At 43.4% G+C, this 21,418-nt stretch overlaps 2 protein-coding genes across 3 annotated transcripts; one reads left to right on the top strand and one right to left on the bottom strand.

The window, feature by feature from the left end:
* The first annotated feature begins 1,438 nt into the window (after positions 1-1,438).
* On the top strand, positions 1,439-2,717 carry BBIP1 (BBSome interacting protein 1). The gene is made up of 2 exons (XM_069020009.1): positions 1,439-1,517; positions 1,599-2,717. The coding sequence occupies exons 1-2, from the start codon at positions 1,472-1,474 to the stop codon at positions 1,772-1,774; spliced, it is 222 nt and encodes a 73-aa protein (XP_068876110.1). The 5' UTR covers positions 1,439-1,471; the 3' UTR covers positions 1,775-2,717.
* Positions 2,435-21,124, bottom strand: PDCD4 (programmed cell death 4). Of its 2 annotated transcripts, none has more exons than XM_069020006.1 (13): positions 20,987-21,124; positions 17,142-17,289; positions 15,874-15,970; positions 12,296-12,592; positions 11,658-11,752; positions 9,891-10,004; positions 9,400-9,621; positions 9,043-9,140; positions 7,424-7,538; positions 6,468-6,575; positions 5,300-5,410; positions 4,385-4,524; positions 2,435-3,192 (listed from the first exon to the last, which is right to left on the bottom strand). In XM_069020006.1, exons 3-13 carry the CDS (start codon positions 15,911-15,913, stop codon positions 3,132-3,134), a joined length of 1,401 nt encoding a protein of 466 aa, XP_068876107.1. In that variant the 5' UTR covers positions 15,914-15,970; positions 17,142-17,289; positions 20,987-21,124; the 3' UTR covers positions 2,435-3,131. The 2 variants fall into 2 exon arrangements, with proteins under 2 accessions (XP_068876107.1, XP_068876109.1); XM_069020008.1 differs by lacking the exon at positions 20,987-21,124 and adding an exon at positions 18,215-18,494.
* Between the last annotated feature and the right edge of the window lie 294 nt (positions 21,125-21,418).

Raw genomic sequence — 21,418 nt, 5'->3', positions numbered from 1 at the left:
CTTCAAAGGGTAGAGAAGGATGTCCCCAGCAAGCACATCCATTTTACAGCCTCATCAACAGAAATCTTCTGACCTGAACGTGGAATATGTGAGTAAGAACAAAAAGCGCTCATTTCTGTGCTGCCCAGGACCAGCCCAGGAGTGTTATCTTTGGCCAGCGCCACAAAAGGCAGGAAGGAGGAGCCCTGCTCTCACCCTCCGTGGGTTCTGCTGGCCTCCAACCCAGCATCAGGCGAGGCTTCCAGCAAAGTGGAACCGGGCTACCTGAGGGACTGTCAGCTTCCTACTCTAGGTTGCTTAGAGGAAAAAGGAAATAGTTCTGGAACAATGCAGACAGAGGCTTTAAATAACTATCAGAGGTGCCACTTACTGGAAACTAAAAGTTTTATCACTGCTCTCCCAACAAACCTTGGATCCCACAGCTGACAGGTCCACCTGAGCTAGCAGAAGGAAGCACACAGCCACCATCAAGGCAGAATGGAAAAGAATTATCAGCAAAGATCATTTTCTCCCTCATTTTACTCATCCACGGCCAGTCCCTGTGCAAAGCGAGCAGCCAGATCTCAATCCCAGAGCACGGACAGGAGCCGTCCCCGCCTGCCCAGGCCAGGTTAGCAGGATTACCTGACCTGCCAATCCCCAGGCACACAGGGTGTGCAGGGCACACAGGCAAGCTCATCAGCAAACTCTAAAATTACAACACATCCCGGAATCGGGGCTTGCTGGGGCATCGCCAAGGCACAGGACAGGTGAATCCCTCTCCGCCGATCCCGGGTCACACGCAGCTCCCCGCGGGGGTTTCCCAGGGAAGCTGCTCCCGGTGGCAAAGATCCTCCAAAAGGCGGACCCCTGTGGGGGGCGTGGGGGATCTGGGTGCACTGGCCCATCAGGTTCGGCGACATTTAAGCTCTCAGTGTTTAAAAAGACACCGGCTTTTACTGCTGTTTACATGTCAAACAGCAGCATGATTCACATCGTGAATCCCGAGGCGCTGCCTGGAAACGAAAACCGGGACGCGTACGCCCTGGCCACGCCCGTCTGTTGGACGGTGTCTGCTGGGGATTTTATTTACAGAAGCAGAAAATAAACCATAAAAGCGCCCCAAAGCCTGAGTTCCGCGGCGGGCCCCGGCAGGCGGGCAGGCAGCGGCTCGCCAGGGACAGGCAGGCCCACGCAGGTGGAACGGCTCCGCCCCAGCGCAGAGCCCGGCGCAGCCGAGGCGGGGGGCGGCACCCCGGCATCCCGGGACCGGGATAGTCCCGGGGGAGCCGCTCCCGCCCCGTCCAGGGCTGCCCAAGCGCAGCGCCACGCCAAGGACTACAGTTCCCAACGCGCATTGTGGCCGGAGCCCCGTTCGGCCTACCACTCCCAGCATGCACCGGGGACATGACGGAGTGCGTGGGTGGGGCGCCGCGCAGTGGAAGCTGGGAGCTGTAGTTGTTCCCGGGGGCGGGGCCGTGCCGGAGCCGCCATGCCGGAGGGGACGGGAGCGCTCCGGGAGGTGCTGCCCAAGCAAGGTAGCGGCGGCGAGCACTGCCCGGCCCGGCCCGGCCCGGCCCGGCGCGGCGCTCGCTCACGGCCCTTTTCTCTCTTTGCAGGGCAGCTGTCGGTGGAGGACACGGCCGCCATGGTGCTGTGCAAGCCCAAGATCCTGCCCCTCAAGTCGGTATCGCTGGAGAAGCTGGAGAAGCTGCAGCGGGCGGCGCTGGAGGCGGCCCAGGCGCCCGAGGCGGCCCCGCCGCCGTCCGCGGGGGCCGCACCGCCCCGGCAGTAGCGCGGGGAGGGTCGCGCCCGGCGGCACCCGCGAGCGGAGGTACCGCTGTGTAACGGGGCTGCGGATGAAAGCGGGGCCTGAACGCGGGCGGTGCTGCCGGGCTGGGAGGGGAGGCCGCGCGTCGGGCGCTGTTGCTGTAGAAGGTGCGCTGGTTGCTGCCCAGGCGATGTTTTAAACGCGTCTTTAGAGGTACCAGAGCCCCTCGGACCGCGGGAGGAGGCGAGTTACACAACCCCACTGCTCCAAGCCGGGCTTACCAGACCTGCTCGAGCACTGAAGCGCTTGGCTCCTAGAGAACAGAGTATTCCCGGCCCTGGAAAGGCTATTCCCAGCATTTCGGAACACCTGAAATCTTGACAAGAAACTGAGAAACAAAGGAGAGGCTCCACCGTGTAAGCGAGTTCCCTTAGGTCCGTCTTGTTCTTGAGCAAGGGCTTGGCAAAGCTGTGCTGCAAAGACACGTTCACAGTATCTGTGCCAGCCTAGACGCTCCTACGCAAGTCAGTTGTGTTTTCCAAAACAGATCTCGTAAATACTTACTTAACCATGAGCTTAATTACTCGGTGCTCTCCTCCTGACGGCAATACCAAAGGGCAGCGTTAGATGTACTGCTTAATTTGTTCTGTGTAAAATAAATAAAAAGGAGGCAGAAACAAGAGCTTCACAAAAAATATTTTTAATATGTTTTACCAGAACTTTTCACTTTTCCAGTTACATAGAAAAAAAAGACAGGTTTGGTACATGGGGGCTGAAACCAACCAGTGTTCTCCCCTGAAACAGATGAATTTGTCTTGTGACCCAACTGTATTTTCTTGGGCTCTTTAAAACAAAGAAACTGCTATTTTTTTTTTCCTCCCAAAGCACAGTATTTCTTCAGCAGCAATGGAAATGGGATCACAGCAGCTTAACTTGACCCTTCTATAATAAAGCTTTGTATAAACCAGTGATTTTATGATGACAGCACTGTCCTGGAAATAGCGAGCGGCAGTCAAGACATCGATGCACACGTGGAATGATTAGGTCATAAACATGGCACATACAGAGATAGCTTATTTGAAGGCACCACCACAGCAGAGTGGCCAGTTGTTCTACTATATGCCCAAAGAAAGAACACTTCTTCCTGAAATATACAAAACTATTAAAAAAAAAAAAAAAAAAAAAAAAAGAAACAATTTGTACCCAAAACATGTGCTCTTAAAAAAATATGAACTGTGCTAAGCAACTCTTAAATTTGGCATGTCCTAGATGTGTATACATACATACATACACACACCAGAGGAGCATGCGTGTTTGTATATATCGATAGCAAGCCATGTTCCCTTTCAGCTTGTAAGGCTTCAGGAGGCAGTTCTCACATTCAGTAGCTTTCCAGCTTAAGACGACCTCCATCTCCTTCACTCACAAAGCGCTTCCTGCCCCTGTAAGAAAGTAGAAAGTATCTTTTCACCAATTCAGAGTAGCATTGCTTGTTTTTTCTTACTGAGAAGAATCTTCTCTTGGTCTTGGAAGTCAAATATAAAGTGTAAGTTCAGCAAGGTTAGCAGTGATCACAATGTCAGCTCAGCTGCTTAAAAATGCTTGTTTGGAAACCGAGGGATGGCAGGTTTCTACCTAAAACTGAAGTACACAAACCAAAACTGCCTCTCAACATAAAACTGGTAACCAAAGTATAATCAAACTTTTAATGCAGTGATGACTCTCAGCCCTCCCACACCCCCAAACCTGCAAAACATTTGACATCAACACACACACACACACACAGAGTTTTAAGTGTAAAATCCACAAATGGAGGCTGTTCTTGATAAAGATGCTAACATTTTGAGATCCAAATTTACCACAAGCTGTCAAGACAGTTTAAGAACTCTAACAAAACACCCAAAATAGAAAAGACCTGTTAAATAAATAGTATTCCCAATGCATAAAACTGAATAATCCTATTTTAAAAGAAGAAATTAAACTTATTAACTGTTTTGTGACCAGTAAGGAGGTGACAGCATACTGATTTAGCTACAGTTCAAACAGCATTATTTATGCTACAAGTAACCAAACCATAACAAACCAAAAGCACTGTATGTATCACAGGACAGATAGGAGAGATGGGGTGTGTAGAGCTTATCACATATTAGTGTTCTGTTCCTTTTTATATAAACATTAGGACTGGTTGTCTCATCTTAGAACTCTAATCATACTGGTAAGTTTAAACCATTTTTGAAGGATTTTTTTCTCATTTCCCCAGTATAACTGACAGTTTTCCACTGTAACTACATGGACCATTGTGACACCTGGATCTTCCAGCTTGGTGCTGCACTGATTTCTACCAAGCAAATCAGGAAAGCAGAGGAGAGGCAGCCTTTATCCTCTGGGGAGCACTGAGGGGTCCTGCCTGGGATTCACAGGAGGCTGCCTTTCCTTAAGTATTTATCCCAGCCTCCACATAACAGGTTTCACATCAGTGCAGCTTCTTAAAACACTTTTTACCAGTCCAACTGTTTGTCCATCCTCCAGTTTCCACTTCCAATCAGTAACACTTTTGTCCTAAGATGCTGCTTTCTGTAACCTATGACAGAAATGAAGAGCACTGCCTTTGCCTATATACAATGAAACAAGTACCTTGAAGGGCACAGGTCTCTCAGTGGTTTGGAGATGATTCCAGCCTGAAAGCATTCCTCTACAAAGCGCTCGAGCACAGAATAGGAGTGTGGCACATCCAGGTTAATGTCTGGGATTTCACAGTAAACCCGTTCATAGCCCTGCAGTGTAAGGATTCAAATAATCATCTGGTTATTCCATGATTTTATTACAATGTTTTTAAATACCCTTCTGCACTACAGAGGATTAATTTTTTTTATATGGTTTCACACATATGTGGATAGTTTCAACAAACCTAAAGCAGAGCAGCTACAAGTCAGTAGAGAAATAAGGTATATAATATCAGCCAATACCATGGCATTATACAAATACCTATCTACATAAAAACACAATCTGAACTTTTAACTTCTTTAGAAGTGAGAAATCCAGATAGTACAAAATCTCTATGTTAGCCTGCCTGTTACTACATGGGTAGTAACATGGGAAGAAAATTAATATATCTTCCAGGTAAATGAACAAAATGTGGCCACAAATGACCAACACAACAGTTTATGCAGCAGGGAAGAAACTACCAGAGATTACTTCATCACTTCCCACCAGCAACTCAGCTGGGTGAATTTTTATGTAAGTCTTGCTGTGGTCCCCAGTCTGCCCTGGGACAGAACTGCCGTCCTATACTCATCCTGAGAAGTAAAGTCACAGATGATTCCAGCTGTGCAAAATACTGGTTTCTATATGGCTCTACTTGATATTTGTAATTAGCAGGCCTTTATTGTACTATTTCAGTTACAAAGAACTACCAGATAAAAACACAAATTTAAAAAAATGAAGCAATATTGCAGCATTTTAGATGAATCATTTTAACCGTTTAACTGCATAAAGGCAGCTGGAAATTTTGGAAGACCTTATGCAAAGTTCTCTAAATGCCATACTTACTCTTTTCATTTGGTCCACAGTAATGACAGAAGACTTCCACAGAGTTTTCAACAAATCCAGTATCATTTTAAAGGTCTTTTCTCCAGTTGACTCCAAAACCAGTACAATGGCCTAAAACAAATCATGCAAGTGTTTTGACTAAAATGAAAACAGTGGCTCAGGTACATGGTGTGTGAACATATGAGGTACAGAAAGGAGTGAATGATTAGGAATTTTCTGGGGAAAAAAGCCCATTTGATACATGCACTCACCATTTCAGTTTAATATTATTATTATTACTTGAAAAGAAAAACTGATGAGAAGTTCATTGGGTAAGATAAAAGGTACGAAAAACCAGAAAGGACTAGACAGAGCGAAAAACATTGCCTTTCTGTCTCTGGTTTCAGCACTACACAGCTGTATCCATATGTACAGATGGCAATTAATTAATTTTGTGAAATCAATTTCATATCCATGGGGTTTTAATTTTGTATCCATGGGGGTTTCTTATCTATGATTTTAGAAGGAGTCAGAAGCTTAAAATCTACAATACTCCACAACCTCCATCAACTGAAATGATTCTGCAGTTCTATTGTGAAGGAATTTTCTGTACCAAGTCAATTTACTGAAAAGGAAATTTTGGAGATTGTGGGTGTTCAGCTTTATTGGTAAACAACCATTTTCCAATTTGGCAGATAAAAGAGTACAAATGGGAACCGTCTCCCATATAGGCTGGGTCTGAAATATGTGAGCTTTTACAAATGTGCTGGGTGAAACAATCCCACCCCGAAAAAGGAAGCTCTGTAACTTAACAAAACAGGTAACACCCATTAGAATACCCAGATATCTGAAACTAGAAGGAAATAAACACCAAAACAAAGCATGGGAGGGTTTTTTTGCTGCTATTCCTCAGCAGAAAATAAACTGAGATCTTATTTTCTTATTTTCTTTGTAATAATCTGAATTCAACTATTTAACCCCCAAAAATTACTTTTTGATCTTCCCAGCAGCAGCTTACTTGTTGCACGATGCATACACAAATGAGCACACAAACCATTAACTTTACATGGAACAATTTAGTTATTCAAATAACAGAACAAGCAACCTAAGCTTTAGATGCCAGTTATATTATTTGCATGCCCACATCAAAATACCCGTAATTATTAAAGGGACTCTGATTTCTCCTTACTTCATATACAAGTTCATGGTGAAAATGGGGTACTTCCAGTTCCTGAAGGCAGCGTTCAGCTTCCAATACATCTCCAGAAAGCAAATACTCTTTCAGCAACATATCAATCTATTGAATTTTAAAACAAAAAACCCAACACTAATTAGATACAAAATTTAAAAGTTGTCAACTGTTTTGATAATCCCCTATCAACCCAGCAGCCAGTCAGTTCCTTGAAGTTGCTACCAATGCTTTTATAAATGTAATTAAATTCAGGTATTAATTAAATGGAGATGTTACCAGTAACCTGAAACACAGTGTAAGCCAAATACCTATCCACAGTGCTGATACACAAGCACCAAAACCAGTGCTTTTTGAGCTGTGTATCACCCTAAAAGGTGAATATGGGTGTGATTAAGTTTATCTTCTCCCTTGAATGCCTCCTCCTATCATCTGTTACACTCCCAACCTAGAAACTGTAAGACGGCCTTTTTCCTTTAGACCTGCTGCCTTCATGGCGTGGATCTCTAAATATTCTTGTTTCTTCCTCTCTCTTTTTTTCAGTTATTACTGTGCTTTTGATCAGCAACACCAAAAAAATAATAGTTTATCTAGTTTAGTCAGTTTCATCTCGGCTCTTTTAATTACTTCATCACTACATGTGAGGTCTAAGAAAGCTAAATGCTTACAAATTTTGCTTAAAGCAAAAAAACCCCATATACTTGCAATACAGAATATGGCACTAGCATGTTCCCACCAGTGACAAATACTACAAAATTAACAAAATTATCTACATCAGTTTGTAAAAATTACGTAACTCAATTATATGAAAAAGGAAGTCCAAACAACAAAACCAAACCAACACTCATAACATAAGACATCATTTTAGTACAGAATACATGTCACTCTTCCCTCTACCCCAAACAAGGTAAGCTTAGACCAACAGCCAACTGGAGAGAGGGGAGTTTTGTCATTACCTCTTTGACCAGGTGTTTCACAGACTGCTGGCCCCCTCCTGCCCCCCACACGCTGTCGATGCGCTTTCCTCCCTTGCTCATGCTCAGCAGCACTGTGGCTCGGTCCAGCGCAGCTCTAAAGGCAAAGTCGGTGCTTAAAATGTGATTACAGAACATCAAATGCATCTGCAACTTCCCCCATGGCCATTTCTCCTCAGACAGAGCTACCAGATCTTTGGGAAGAGGTCAGGGTTATCAGCTCCATGGGGACCATCTGGATCAAAAATCCAGCAAATAAGCTCCCCACATGGTCTTTCCGTCCCCTTTATACTCCTGGTCATACCACGGGTAAGGACAGGTAACAATCCTGTAGATTGAATCACCAATGCAGAACCTGAAACATCCTCACAAAAAACAGCTGAGTATTTTCTTATGCAGAGATGGATTGTATCCAGGCTCCTCCAGGAATGCAGCTTGGCAGGTGGAACTCAAACAAAAAAGGCCTGAGTTGCTGCCACACTCAAGAACAGTTTTTCTACTGAAATACTATTTTCTGTTTGGGTCTAAAGAATTATGAAACCTTTAGAATTTAAGCCAAAGGAAACACTTCAGAAGGTAAATATGTAGATGGAAAAATGGCACAAGCTAGGGATGCCTGTTTATTGAAAAAATAATAAAAAGGGAAGTAAGGTGAAAAAAAAGAAGTCTCAGATACAGTATGTACCATCCATGTAAAGGAGGAACAGTTCTCCCAGTCCTCATGCTGGGGGCAAGCCAATAACAATAACTCTATTCACCAAGATTTAATGAGCAGGAAAGACTGGCCAAGAAATAACAAAGGCAGCAAAGCATCCCAGATGTGCAGAATGCAGGCCACAATCCTTCAAATCACAGGACACATTTGTATAAGTGACAGTCAATTTTCTCAATTTGAGCCCCCAAGGTAGGCAGCTAAGCACTGCTCTTCCTTCTGAAAGTGCCCAACTATAATCACTGCAAATGCAACTTCTGGAAGACACAGGAGTTCAGCACCTCCACACCAAGCCTGAAACATACACTTATGGGGGTAAGAAAAATAAAACATGACTCATTATTAAAACATCCCTCTTTGTCAGAGATTGCTCCTTCAAACTTCTCACACTGACATGGGAAACAATTGTACTTCTTGACAAATAGAGCATTACAGAGAAAGTCTCAGAAATCACTGCATAAGCTTCAAACCTTTGTAAGGCAAAACAGTTAATCCCTTGTGTATTTCACAACATATTTACAGCAGCTGTCCTGATGCTATATTTACCCATTAATCACATTAAAGCTTTTTCTAAGACAAAACCTTCTATAACCACTTCTTGTTTCAGCTCATTTTTTCACCCTCAAGCATAAGCTGGACAACAAACCTGACAAACTGAACTCAAATGTATTAATACATTTTTCAGAACTCAGTATTTCTCCTCTGACTTGAGTCATTCTGGATTTTGTTGGTTTTGTTGCAGATTTTAGGGGTTTTCTTTTTCATTTTAAATTAAAAAAAAAAAAAAGTTAAAGAACTGCATGATTTATTCTGAAGCTGCAAATTCCTGATCATCATCTTTGACATTTGGAATAGAAAACTGTCTCTATACAGAAAGCAAGGAAATTACCGAGCTTGGACACAATCCACAGTGCCTTTGTAGCCATCTATGTAGGTACTGCTTAGGATCCCATCTCCAACAGCTCTAGCAATGAACTGGCCCACCAACTGCAATAAAACAGAAGCATTTTTAATGAAATGCTGAATTTCAAAGAATTTCTAAGTTAGTTACAATGTGCTTGGTTTTCAGATTTTATTTAAATGAGCTGTTTCAAAGTGAAAACACAGCCTGGGTAATTAGGAGAGGATTACAGACAGTAAGAAAATCAATAGATATTTTTCAAAATACGGAGTCTACTTCAGTTTATTTGACCTATTTTAGCCACAAAAAGCTTCTGACTACTGTCATAAAGATTTACAAATATACCTGTGGTGCCCTGGGAGAGTCCAACACCAATTCAGGTAGTTCTTTGAGCAGTCTATCAAAGGACTTTTCCACATCAGTTTTGCTTACTACTGTCCCACAAAGGTCGGAGATAAGTTTAGATGTCATTTCCCTGTGACTAGCCTTCCCCTCTAATGCCAAGGAAACAGCCAGCACTGGCACACTGTATTTCATTTCACCAAGGTTTAAATTCTTCAGCATCTCCTAGATAAGATTTGAAAAATGAAACAATGAGATTTCATAGTTTTTATTATTTAAATATATAAAGAGACTTCAAATCAATATTTATGTGCTTATATTTATACAATTACATATATGCTTCTGCTCATGTGCTTAATATAACTGTTTGGGTATTCTTATAGTACATTTCTTGCCAACTTCTCTATAAATTTGTTCATAGCTAGCAATTGCATTACCCTGTATGCTACAGCTTTGCCCCCTAAAACAAAGAAATAAAAAGGTACAAAACATACCGAAACTTCGTTAGTATCTCCATGTTCAAAATACTCCTGGATGATTGGTGTTAAAGTTTTTTCAAATGCTCTTTCATCAAGAGGTAAAACTACTGTTTCATAGACACAGTTCTCCTGTTTTAAAAGACAACAAAAGCAGATACCCTTACTGTCTCTTCTTACACCTTATGCACCACTAATAGCATTAAGACAGATTTTTTAAAATCCATAATGCTTTGTTCTTGGTAGTCAATATTCTTCCAAAAAACATTAGCCTCTGTCTCTACTATTAAAGCGTAGACAATGCTGGCTAATTGTCATACTTCTTCATATTTTGAATTTACTGTTAGCTGAATTCAACTGAAGGGCTGAATTTACTGTTAAATAATGGTAAACACACCGAACTCTGTTCCTAGGATTCCACTGATACCACAGGAGCAAAGGTCAGATGCCTCCATACTGAAGTGAGAGCAACAGAAGCTCCTGTCCCAGCCCAGCAAAGTTGGCTGTGCCACAGCACCTTCCCCTGCAAGTGGCACTCCCATCCCTGGCAGGAAACCTGCCTCGTTCCCTCTTCCTTAGTGACCGTGTGACCAGACAGGCGGTGCCATGCACAAATCACAGAAAAGGCACTTTCAGAATATTTGTGAGTAAAGACATTTCCTAAGGGAAAAAAGAGTCACACAGCAACTGCCTCATGTATCACCTGTCCTGCAGAGCTCCAGCAGCACCTGATCTCCCTGCTCTAATTCAGTTCCCTACTCCACACCTACAGAAACAACATTCAGAGCAATACTACAGAGCTGAACAAAGACATCTGAACAAAGAGGTTTTTCAACTAATGTTTAATGGAAAGAAACTTTTCATGGTCAAGAAGTATAGCAGAAATCAAAAAACCTATCCTTCCATCATACCAAAGTTACACAGAATGTTCCTTCTTCAATAAGCTTTGTTCTATGCACTTGTCAGCTCCGTTTTTAATGGCTGTTTCAGTTAATGTAAAGTGTCGAATTTTAGGGAAAACTGATTTTCCCTGGAAGAAGACTTTGATATTCCCAGATACCATTCTTTCAGCAGCTATGGCCACAGCAAACAGCCTCTACTAAAAGGACACCACCATTGTTCTTATGTCATACAGAACGTACTTATGGTCAGTCTTGCAATTGTATTATCTCAGAGACTTCAGCAATCTGTGTTTGTAATCAGCATTTCCCTTTCAGTGACAGAGATCCCCTCTGCCCAATAAGCTTTGCTTTCTTTCCCCTTGCCCCAGTAATATGGCTGTAAGATACAATCTTCCATAACATATTCTAAATAAACATATGCCAATAAAATACCCAGGCTATCGACTTCACGCTGGTTTGAACTGTTTACACCAAGCAGACAAGACATTGGGTGGGCTGGGAATACAGGGAAGAGAAAAATCTATAAAGGACACTGTCCCTACTAAACTCCCAACCTGAGCAACCTGTTGCGTTTTTAACACAGTGCCTGTGTGCAGTACAGAGCATCACTGCAACATCCACCTCCATGGGAATCAGCAGTGGAGAACACACCTGGGAAAGCGATGCTGCTTACTCAGGCATAGAAAGAGGGCTTGTGGGTAAGGTTTGTGAATATTCCACTGTGACTTCTATACCAGCTGACTTTTTACTAGCCAATAATCTATTCTTGAGCATAAAAATGAGCATTTAGTGTAGCCAGGCTGACATTCATATTAACTCACAAGGCCATTGAAATCGATAAAAGGAAATATAAACCAACACTGCAAAGAAACTATTTGCATACCTGGTCATCATCATAATTTGGATCCTTAATATCTACTTCTTCCACATCATACACTTGACCCGGTGTCCCCCAAACTCCTTTACCACCTGCTCCACCTGGCAAAATATGGGAGAGTAAGTAAGGACCGCCAGTCGACAAACACTTCTGAGTTCAACACAATATTCTTTAACTTAAAAGTGATCTATCACTGTTTGTGCCCATCTCCTGACTAACAATATATGCTAAAAAGGGTGTGTTTGTCTGACAAGTTCCCAGTTCCACAGCCACTTTTCATCACTTTCCAGTAAGACACTAGAAGCAGTATGGAACTTCACAAGAATTACTGAAGGTTGAAACTGTACTTTCAAATATAATCATGATTTAAATTTGCATTAGTAATAGTCCTGTGAACTACCAACAGTTCAAATTTGTGTATTAAGTCTGCTAAGGAAAGGTACTTCCCTCAAAGACAGATGTTGATTGATCACAGACATATTATATTTGCTGCTACCTGCTACTGGCACCCACTAACATAAAGGGCCAAATGCCTGCACAGAGACTGTGGTTTATGAACACAATTCCCAGCAGAAAAAAATGTACTGTGCTTTGAACAAATCTTTATCTTTCTCTTTCTACTCTCTTCACTAAGCTACACAAACCTTTCTTTGGTAGACCTCTTCCCTTCCCAGACCGGGATCGCCTGTCCAGGAGTTTCCCCTTTGGGCTCGTTGGTACAACTCCAATCTTCAGTGTCTCTCCATTCTCACTAACAGAGTCTCCTCTCCCAGAATCTCTAGAAGAGTTTTTCCTCAGCCGTCTCTTTGCTTTAGCATTTATTTTGGCTTCGGTAATTGAAGTTGCAGGAATCCAATTTCCATTGATTTCAGTTTTTCGTTCCTCAGACACACCATTTTCTTCATCACCAGAAAATGGAGCATCATTTAGATTCTCAAGTTCTTAAAAAGAAGACAGAAGAAAAAATCTTTTATGTCAGAATACCAAAACACATTGCATTTAGAAAGGATTATAACATTATATGGAACTCTTGTTTCCAACAGTGTTAAGGCAAATGTTGTTTTTAAGATATATCTACATATTGCAGTAATAAGGAGTTTCTTATTCCCCTGCAGAAAATATCCACAATCTAAACAGAGTAGATGTCAAGAACTGGAAAGCAAATTAACAAAACCATACATAAATATGTAAACCACAGAAAACCCCACCCTTGTTAAACAAAAACTATCAGAACTCCTCAGTGCATTAGATCTAAGTGCCTCGTTCTCACTCCACCCACTCTTCTCTTGATTTAGAAACAAAGAAAACTGCCAATAGAGTAAATTCTGTAGGAACTCACTGATGTTAAAAGACTCCTCACCAAAGTGAAATTAACTCCGTAAATCATCAACCAACATTCCCCTTATTCAATTCAAGGAATTTCAAACACAGCTCACTAGCAAGAAAAGCAACAACTTAGCCATAGAAAAATATAAAAACATCACTACTTTTATTTGTTGTTTTTAAAGTTATGGGGGAAAAAATGCTGTTCAATACAAAGCTTGGAGAGCTTGGTAATGAAGACTCATAGAATACATAGTCCTTTGAATCAGTGGGATCTCTCTTCTCTATTGTCCTTCACTGTAGCTTCTGTCGAGACTCGCTAAACACAACACAAATATAATAGGCTTGTTCTGTACCCAACAAGAAACTCACAACTTAAGGATCTGTAAATGTCTTAGAGCACTGAGAAGTGCAGTAACTTCACTCTCTGAGGAAGCTAAAGCACATATTATGTTTAGGTCTAAAGTCTTACAAAGTTAAGTTGTCCCCCACTTGCGCTGTGTGGTTCAGCAGGATGTCTTATTCAGAGCACTATAAACAAAAGCTATTCTTCCCCTTAACTAATCAAGTTTAAAAAAAAAAAAAAAAAGAAAAGAAAAAGCACCTGAGGACCTCTTTACATTCCAGTGAGTACCCTGGGAGTCCTTGCAAACTAGAAGACAAACGCACTAAGGGAACAGCCTCAGCTCCCTGTTACACAGTTCTCCGTTTCTTGAGAACTGAGTGGAGTCCTGAAGACACAACCCATAGCCCGGACACTAGCAGGGCAATAGGAGGGCACTCAGAAGAAGCTGCTTTTCCAAAACTGCTTTACAGAAAAGCTCACTGCTACAAACCCAGAATATGAAGATATTTACATTTGAACTTAGCTAATATATTAATTCACCATTCTGATACTTTCTCATTAGCAACATACATTTGGCAATACCTCTCAGAAGTATGTTTTTTTCACTTCAAAACAGGTTAATGAAAAATTGTTTTGAAAGCAAAGTGCACTAATGAAATATTGCCAATCTTCAAGCATTTATATCAAAGAGGATATTACTCTACAAACGGAGAAAACTTTGATGAAACTGCCTCCTTTGTGATCAAAGAAATAACATTTAGACACTGGTGTTCACAGATATGAATGCTACAGCTGAGCAAAAATGCAGCCATTCCAGGCTAAGCTTCGTCTTTCCACTCATTACTCCCACAAAAGCATTCCTTTTACGCTTGCAGCAAGCTAAAAAAGAAAAGCATGCGTCACATCCAGGAAAAAATTTCTCACAAGCAGCTTTCTCAGTTTGTCTAACATTTTAATAAAACAATGAGAGATTTGCATAAATCTAACAGAGGGGGGAAAAAACGAGCAAACCCAAACAGGTTTCCTTCCTCTCATTCCCCAGGAGACCCCATCAGCAATAACCAGCTCTTCTCAGTCAAATGCACGCAAATTCTTCTTCATGCTCAGTCTCCCATGAATTTCTCCAGTTTAGACCTGAGACCTGGCTGTCCAGAAACTCTACTCTTCGAAGACCCTTACTTCTTTCTCAGTTTCCAAAGAAAATGGCCAACAACTAACACAAGTGAGTCCTGACTTCAACAGCTAAGGATTAAAGGGGAGGTTACAGTTCAACCTTCTTACACAATCCTGATCTGAGGTTCAAGACTAAAGGAAATCCTCCACAGGAAACATCCAACCCATAAGAATTAGTATTTTTCACTGCACTACTAAACCGTTTTTTATATAACACTGTCACTTCCAGCTGCAACCTCTTTCTCCATAATATGGTAACCAACTGGCCCTCCACTATTAGTTACCTAGTTAGGCTTGAAAAAACAGGCTAAACACATATTTTCCAAAAATTTATAAAATAAAATGAAATAACAAGAACCTATAAAATGGTGCAGATCTCCTTTCCAGCTTCTCATTTTCACATCATATAACAGATACATATATAGGCAGTAGCAGTCTTGAATCAACTTTAATACTTTATTTACTATATATTAAGAAGTTATCCAAATTTATCTCATTACCCTGCCATTAAGCCTAGCAGGCTCACTTAAAATCTGTGCTTTTATGGTTCTACCTTCATTAAGAAAGCCTTCTACCAATTTAAACTGTTCAAACTCACTCAAACCAGCTCTCCTGCAGCTTTCCACCTATTATCCAAATATAATCCTAAAATGTTGAGAACCAAGGTATCTTCTGCATTAACCTAATTTTGCTTAAATATCAGAACATCAACTCCATATGATTATGGAATATGTTGCCACCTCAACTGCATTACTGCCATCTTAACATAAATACATGTTATCCTTAAAAACATTCAAAACCTCTTTGACATGAAAGAGTCAGTGCAGACCATCATAACGTTTGGAAGATACAGAAAACAACATGAATCTGTGTTACCCTGACTAAGCATCATAAAAGAAATGTGTGATATGGACAGTCAATTACATGGCAGTCTTTAACATGTACTTCCTAAATTTTTCCCATGCCAGCCCATTTCCAGTCAAGCTCTTCAACATTTTTCCCCCTAATTTTAAGGTAAATAGTTGCATAAAAGCAGAGTTTGTACATCTTAAACACACCTACACATTTTACTTCTAAGCTTATTCTTTTCTTCACACCAGCACTACTTGAACTCAGATGATAAGGAGGCAAGTGCAACTACTATTCAGTAACTTACAGAAATGCTAACTTTATTATTTTAATAAATTTTAAATAAATGTAATAGAGCAGGAATCTATGATATATAATTGAAATAACTACTCTGTAAGTTTTTGATGATTGTTTTTTAAATAGTATTGTTAAAAAATTATTGGTGAAACACTTGTTCTACAGAGAACATTTCTGGTCAGCTAAGCAATTTTAAGTAAAAAAAAAACCAAAACAACTGAATACATTACTTACCTGTTGGGGTAATATAAATGTGTTCCTTTTCTATTTCCATAGTTGCTTAACAGAGCTGACTGTGAAATGTAAAGTCTTAATGCTTTCCCTCCAAGGCCTAAACAGAAACAGAAAAGCTTAGAGAACAAAAAACACTAGACCAAAGTAAAATGCAAATGTTTCACTCACAAAATATAAAAATTGAGGAGGTTAAGCTATAATTAACTATTAGTAACAGCTGAAAAGTTCCTGGGAAGGTAAATGGTGTAGCAAGAGAGAAGCACCACCCTCCAAAACATCTAAGTCTGGATGCCTTAGCAGCTATCAGTTCTGCTGCTTATGAAGGGGACAAAAGCCGTTATTTTAAGGCTAAAAGCCCCATGTATGCAGCTTTTTTTAGCTGATAAAAGCCGCCTCTATCAATCTAGACTGTCCTGTTCTGCCAAGTGGTTATCCATACGAGCATACAATATCAGTGTTATAATTGCATCCACGAGAGAAACGTTCTTCATGTGAATGATGCTGATAAAATGGTACCAATTTATCGAGTTCAGCCCAGCCCTTAGAAAACAAGGTAATTTCTGATCCGCCCCTCAAGGACATAGTCTTTGTTTTACTGTCTGTGTACATACAGCTATCATGCTTTCACATCTGTGCTTCTGCACCCTTCAAACGCTCCTGGCAACCACCATTCAATCTGCGAGGGATAAAGTTCTCCATGTTTAAACACTTCTCTTTTTCTGTTCCTGTTTCTCCCCCTCCCTAGTAGCTGCTCTTCTCCCAACCACCCCATGTCACTGTGAATGGGATGGCATCATCCATCTCTCCTTTATGTACACAAAAAATTAAGCAGTCCCAGAATTCCCTCATACACTTTTTCACCTGCAAGATTTTCACAAATCCCTTCATAGGCCTGGGAATATTACTGGTATTTGTGTATGTGCCATAAGAATTCAGTAGCTCTTTTTTCCCCGATCTCATCCTTTGCTGCCCTGAAAACTGTTTACTGTTGGGTGGTAAGATTGTGACAAGGAAGGACTGCATTCCCTTCCCCTTTTCTTCTCTTCCCCAGTTTTCCCCTTTCATGCCCACTTGCCTGCCACAGACCCACTAACGGCCAATGATTCATCACAGACCGTTGGCAATAAAGAAACTCTGGTTTGGGGCACAGCATTCAGCTGTCATGGTCTTGTATTTCCTAATGCCAACCCAAACAGTTCCCAGCCTTGTGCAATAAGAGTCCTCCCTGCCCCACACATTTTTTAAAATAAACATTTTTTGTGAGTTACCTTAAGCAATCATTCAGGAGTTCTCAAGTGTTCCCAGTCACTGCTGGTTGAGATATTTTTCCGTGTGGGTCTCAGTCTAATCTGCGCAAACTACCTTGTAAGAACAGTTTTACTCTTCCTAGTGGAATGTTCCATCAGTTGTCCACCTCTTGGAAAAAGACAAAAAAGGAAAAAAACCTGTGTTAAATAATAATCACAGCTTTCATCATTCGTAACCAAGTTCTAAATTTCAAGTGGAGAAATGCTCTTCCTGTACAGGACCCTAGTTTAAATCCTCCACCTGTGGCAACATAATAAGTAACAATCCAACTTCCATGTGGTGTCTTTCTGAGATTCAGCAGCCTACTTTGTTTATAACAAGGATGATGGAATATCCAAGCCTTACAACTTCTGCTGTCATACTGATCAGGAGATATGAGATACACTCTCAGTTTAGCAATGCACATTCTCACTAACTCAAACCAGCAGATTGCTGGGACTTCAAGATGCTGGTATTTATCACTGCATCCAAAACCCACCACTTTCTGATTTGCAGACTTACACCACACAGCACTACCGATCAACTAGGGAACACAATTTCCAACACTGCCTTAAAAACATCAGAATCCGTGTTAGAGATAATACGGGAACAAAATGGACAGAAGCCACTTTAGGCAGAACACAAATGCGATGGAAGTTTTTAAGAAGAATCAGTGATATGAACAATACTTTTAAAGTAATTCATAAGACAAGGATATTTTTCTAAGTCACTGAAATCCACCAGTAAAACATACTCGGTGCTCTGCACCCACTACCATTTCCTGCACTTCATCTAAACAGGCATTCCACCTCAGCAGGGACATTAACCTTTAGAAACAACACACGCTGCAGGACAAAGCTTCCAGAAGTTATCAAGACCTCCCGTAGGCGCAAAACATCCCTGAGTAACTTCCACATAGCACACACTTTTTTTCCCCCCTCCTCCCTAACTTTAAGCAAACACCCCCATCACCGAGGCTTTGGAGACCTGCCAACACCAGCTGCTGTTCTGCAGCCACACATACAAAAGCCACGTTAAGATCCGGTACTCCTACCAAACCCGTGCCGCTGGCCGGGACCAACGGCGGCGCAGCGCCGGCGCTGAGGAGCGGGCGGGACTGACGGCTCAGGCCGCCGGGGGCCGGACCGAGGGCTGCAGGCCGCTGGGCGCGGGCCCGAGGGCTCAGGCCGCCGGGACCGGGCTGGCGCACAAGCACAGGCCTAGCGCTGGCTGCCGCGGCCCGGGAGCGCCCGCAGCTCCCGGGATGCGCCCGCAGCACCGCCGCTCGCTCAGGGCCGCCGGGGCCGGGCCGAGTCCCCTCAGCCGCCGCCGCGCGCGCTCCCGCTGCCGGCCGTGCGCGCGCGCGCGCGCGCCCGCCGCCCAGCCCCGCCCCCCGGCGCGCGCGCGCGCCCGCCCCCTGCCTGCCTGTGTTTTCTGCCCCAGCGACACGGCCACCCGCGGCGCGGCCATTGGCTGGCTGCCGCCCGCCCCGCAGCCAATCGGCGGGCGGGGATGGCGGTGGGCGGGGCCCGGCGCGCGTTCTGCTCGGAGGGAAGGGCGGGGGAGAACAGCTCGGGCGAGACCATCGCGGGTGGGTCGGTGGGGCGGAGGGGGAGCGGGAAGGAGCCATTGGTGTGGGGAGGGGAGCGGGGGCCTGAGGCGCGCCTGATAAGCGCCCTCCATTTCCCTGTGAGACACAGCTCGGAGCGCCTACACTGGGATCGCATCGCCTGAGCCCTTCCATGGAGGGGCTTCACAGTGGCAACCGCCGGGATATGAGAGAACGGCTCCTCACATCTCGCCTGCGGGTGCTGGTTGTTTGCACCGGGGCAGCCGCCGAAAAGCGGCAGCTGTGCCTGGTTCCTTCTCCACGTGCTGTCCTACTTCTTTAATTCTTTTTTTTTTCTTTCTGAAGCAAAACCATCAGAAAAATTATGTATTACCTGTTCTCTGCCTGTGTTTCTCTGTGCTAACAAGGGGAGTTGCGGCCTTTGGCTGCGTTCCCGCAGAAGCCCTTCCCTCAGCACGGGGACAGGGTTTGGGCAGGGCGGCTCGGGAGCTCCGCTGCCGCCTCAGAGCTGGCGGCCGCGATTCCTGCGGCTCAGGCAGTCCACGGGAAAGAGGTGCTGCAGCCACCTCCTCCCCTGCCGAAACCCTTAACACGCTGCAGGTTTAGGATTGACAGCCAAACCGTGCATGTCCGTCCACAGCCTTCCAAACTTTCCACCTCGTTTTAGTTCACATTTACCCTGTTTATGTGAACTGCCTGAGGGCACACACCTAATTAGAGGTGACAGTCTCCTCTCATTGTCATGTGTTCTGCCTCCATTCAGGTCTCTCTTCAAAACTCAGCTCACCCTTTGTTTTCTCTCCCTGATTTGTCACTCCAGAGAGCCCAGGCAATGAGGGAAGCAAATACAGATCCCTTCTGCTTTGGTACTTGTGCATTGCAGAATTTTCCAGCTGCCAGCAAGAGAAACATCCTCAGTTAACCAGATTATGACTTGACTTTTGTCATATTGTTACATATTTTGCCAGTATAGTTCTACTCCAGATTGGTACACTTCTGGCTGAAGTAAGAGCCAAAATTCCCTTGTATAAGAGCCTCTGATTAATTTACTGGCCTGGCTCTGCATAAATCATCCAAAATAGGTTTAAGATTTAAAACAAAATTATCTGTTAAAAGAATGTGCAGCACGATTGCCATGTTTTCATGATACTTTCCCCATCAGCCAAATGACAGAAAGAAAACCTTTCTTGCTCATGAAGACACTAAATTGCAGATTTTTCAAGTCAGAACAGTACAACGTGCTCACACGACCTTTTTCACACGCGACCTAGAGGCAACTCTAAAAGATGTTGTTTCCCCATCAATCAAAAAATAGTTCCTAGTTTGCTCTTTGCACCTCTTCTGACTCGTGCGTACCAAGCAAACCACCACAGTGTCATCACCGAGATTTGGAAAGTAAATTCTAGCGATTAACATGGATCATGGAATTCAAATTCCCCTGCAAGGGAGAGTGGGGCTTTAAAGAGATTTTTCAGTAAAGAGGAAAGAGGTGACAGAGAGACTGAAACAGTAACCAGAACCTCCACAAGAGAAGATGGCACAAAATGACTGCATCATACCAATTTTACATTTTAAAACACCGTGGAAAACTGCTAGAGGATTTTCTGCTGAAGTTTAGGACTGGATCACTTCCAAGAGGCCTAAAAGCTGGGTCAGTAGTCAAAACAAGATGAAAACCCCTAAACCATCCAGCACACCTCCAGACAAGAAAACTGAGTTTTTTCTTTCTTCTGCTGAATGTCTCTATTAGCAGCTGGGTTATCAATCACTGAAAATCTCATCTGCACATACTTTCTGATTTCTAAAGCACTGTGACCTGAAAAAGAGCTGATGTGCATGAAAGATCATTTGTATTTTTCCATGGTATCAACCAGCCCACTAAAAGACATCGCCTCTTTTTGCCTTTCTAACCCCAAATCTGCCTGCAACAGCCAGAAGAAAGCTGATCACATGCTAACCTCTGAGCTGTAGAGACCTGCTCGCTCCCTCCTGCCCTCCCTCCCCCAGACATATTAATAGCAAACATGCCACCAAAATCCCCATAAAAACAAAACAGCAAAATTCCTTCTCCCATAGCAAAAAAAAAAAAAAAAAAAAAACAAAAAAAAACCCAAAAAAACAACCCAAACAAAAAACCAAACAAACTAAAACCCAAACCAAATTCTTTGGACCGTTTCTGGTGGATTTGCAGCTCGAGGCAGCCAGCGAGGGGTGTTCAGCTGGACCCCGCTGCCCGACACCTGCATCCCGGGTTACCTGTGCCGCGCCACAGCCGCCCGGCCCCTCCTGCGCTTCCACCCCTACAGTCGCCGATCCCCTGGAGCAAAATGCTTGCACGGAGGCGAGCAGGTCACTTGCTAGCAGCCTTCCTTCCTTAGAGCCTACTGGGTTGTTTTCAAACTCTCCCCTCCCTTTCTCACATGCTGGCCAAGCCCTCCCGTAACACCCAGGGGAGGAATCCATTGGCTGGAGTTCCCCAAAACGCGTGGAGCAGCCCTTCCCCCCGTCCGATGCCTGGTGCACAATAGACACCGCGTGTCTCCGCGCTGCCCTGGCCAGGCTGCTGCCGGCCTTTGCTTCTCACCGAGCTCGGTCTCAGCTGTCGCTGGGGTGACTCACGCAGGGCTTCCGACCTCCCGCACCAGAGAGAGCAGTGAAAAGCAGAGAGAAGTTGCCTTGGGTTAGAAA

Source organism: Aphelocoma coerulescens, chromosome 6, assembly GCF_041296385.1.
Source record: "Aphelocoma coerulescens isolate FSJ_1873_10779 chromosome 6, UR_Acoe_1.0, whole genome shotgun sequence".
NCBI lineage: Eukaryota > Metazoa > Chordata > Aves > Passeriformes > Corvidae > Aphelocoma > Aphelocoma coerulescens.
This window is presented reverse-complemented; position numbering and strand designations above follow the sequence as displayed.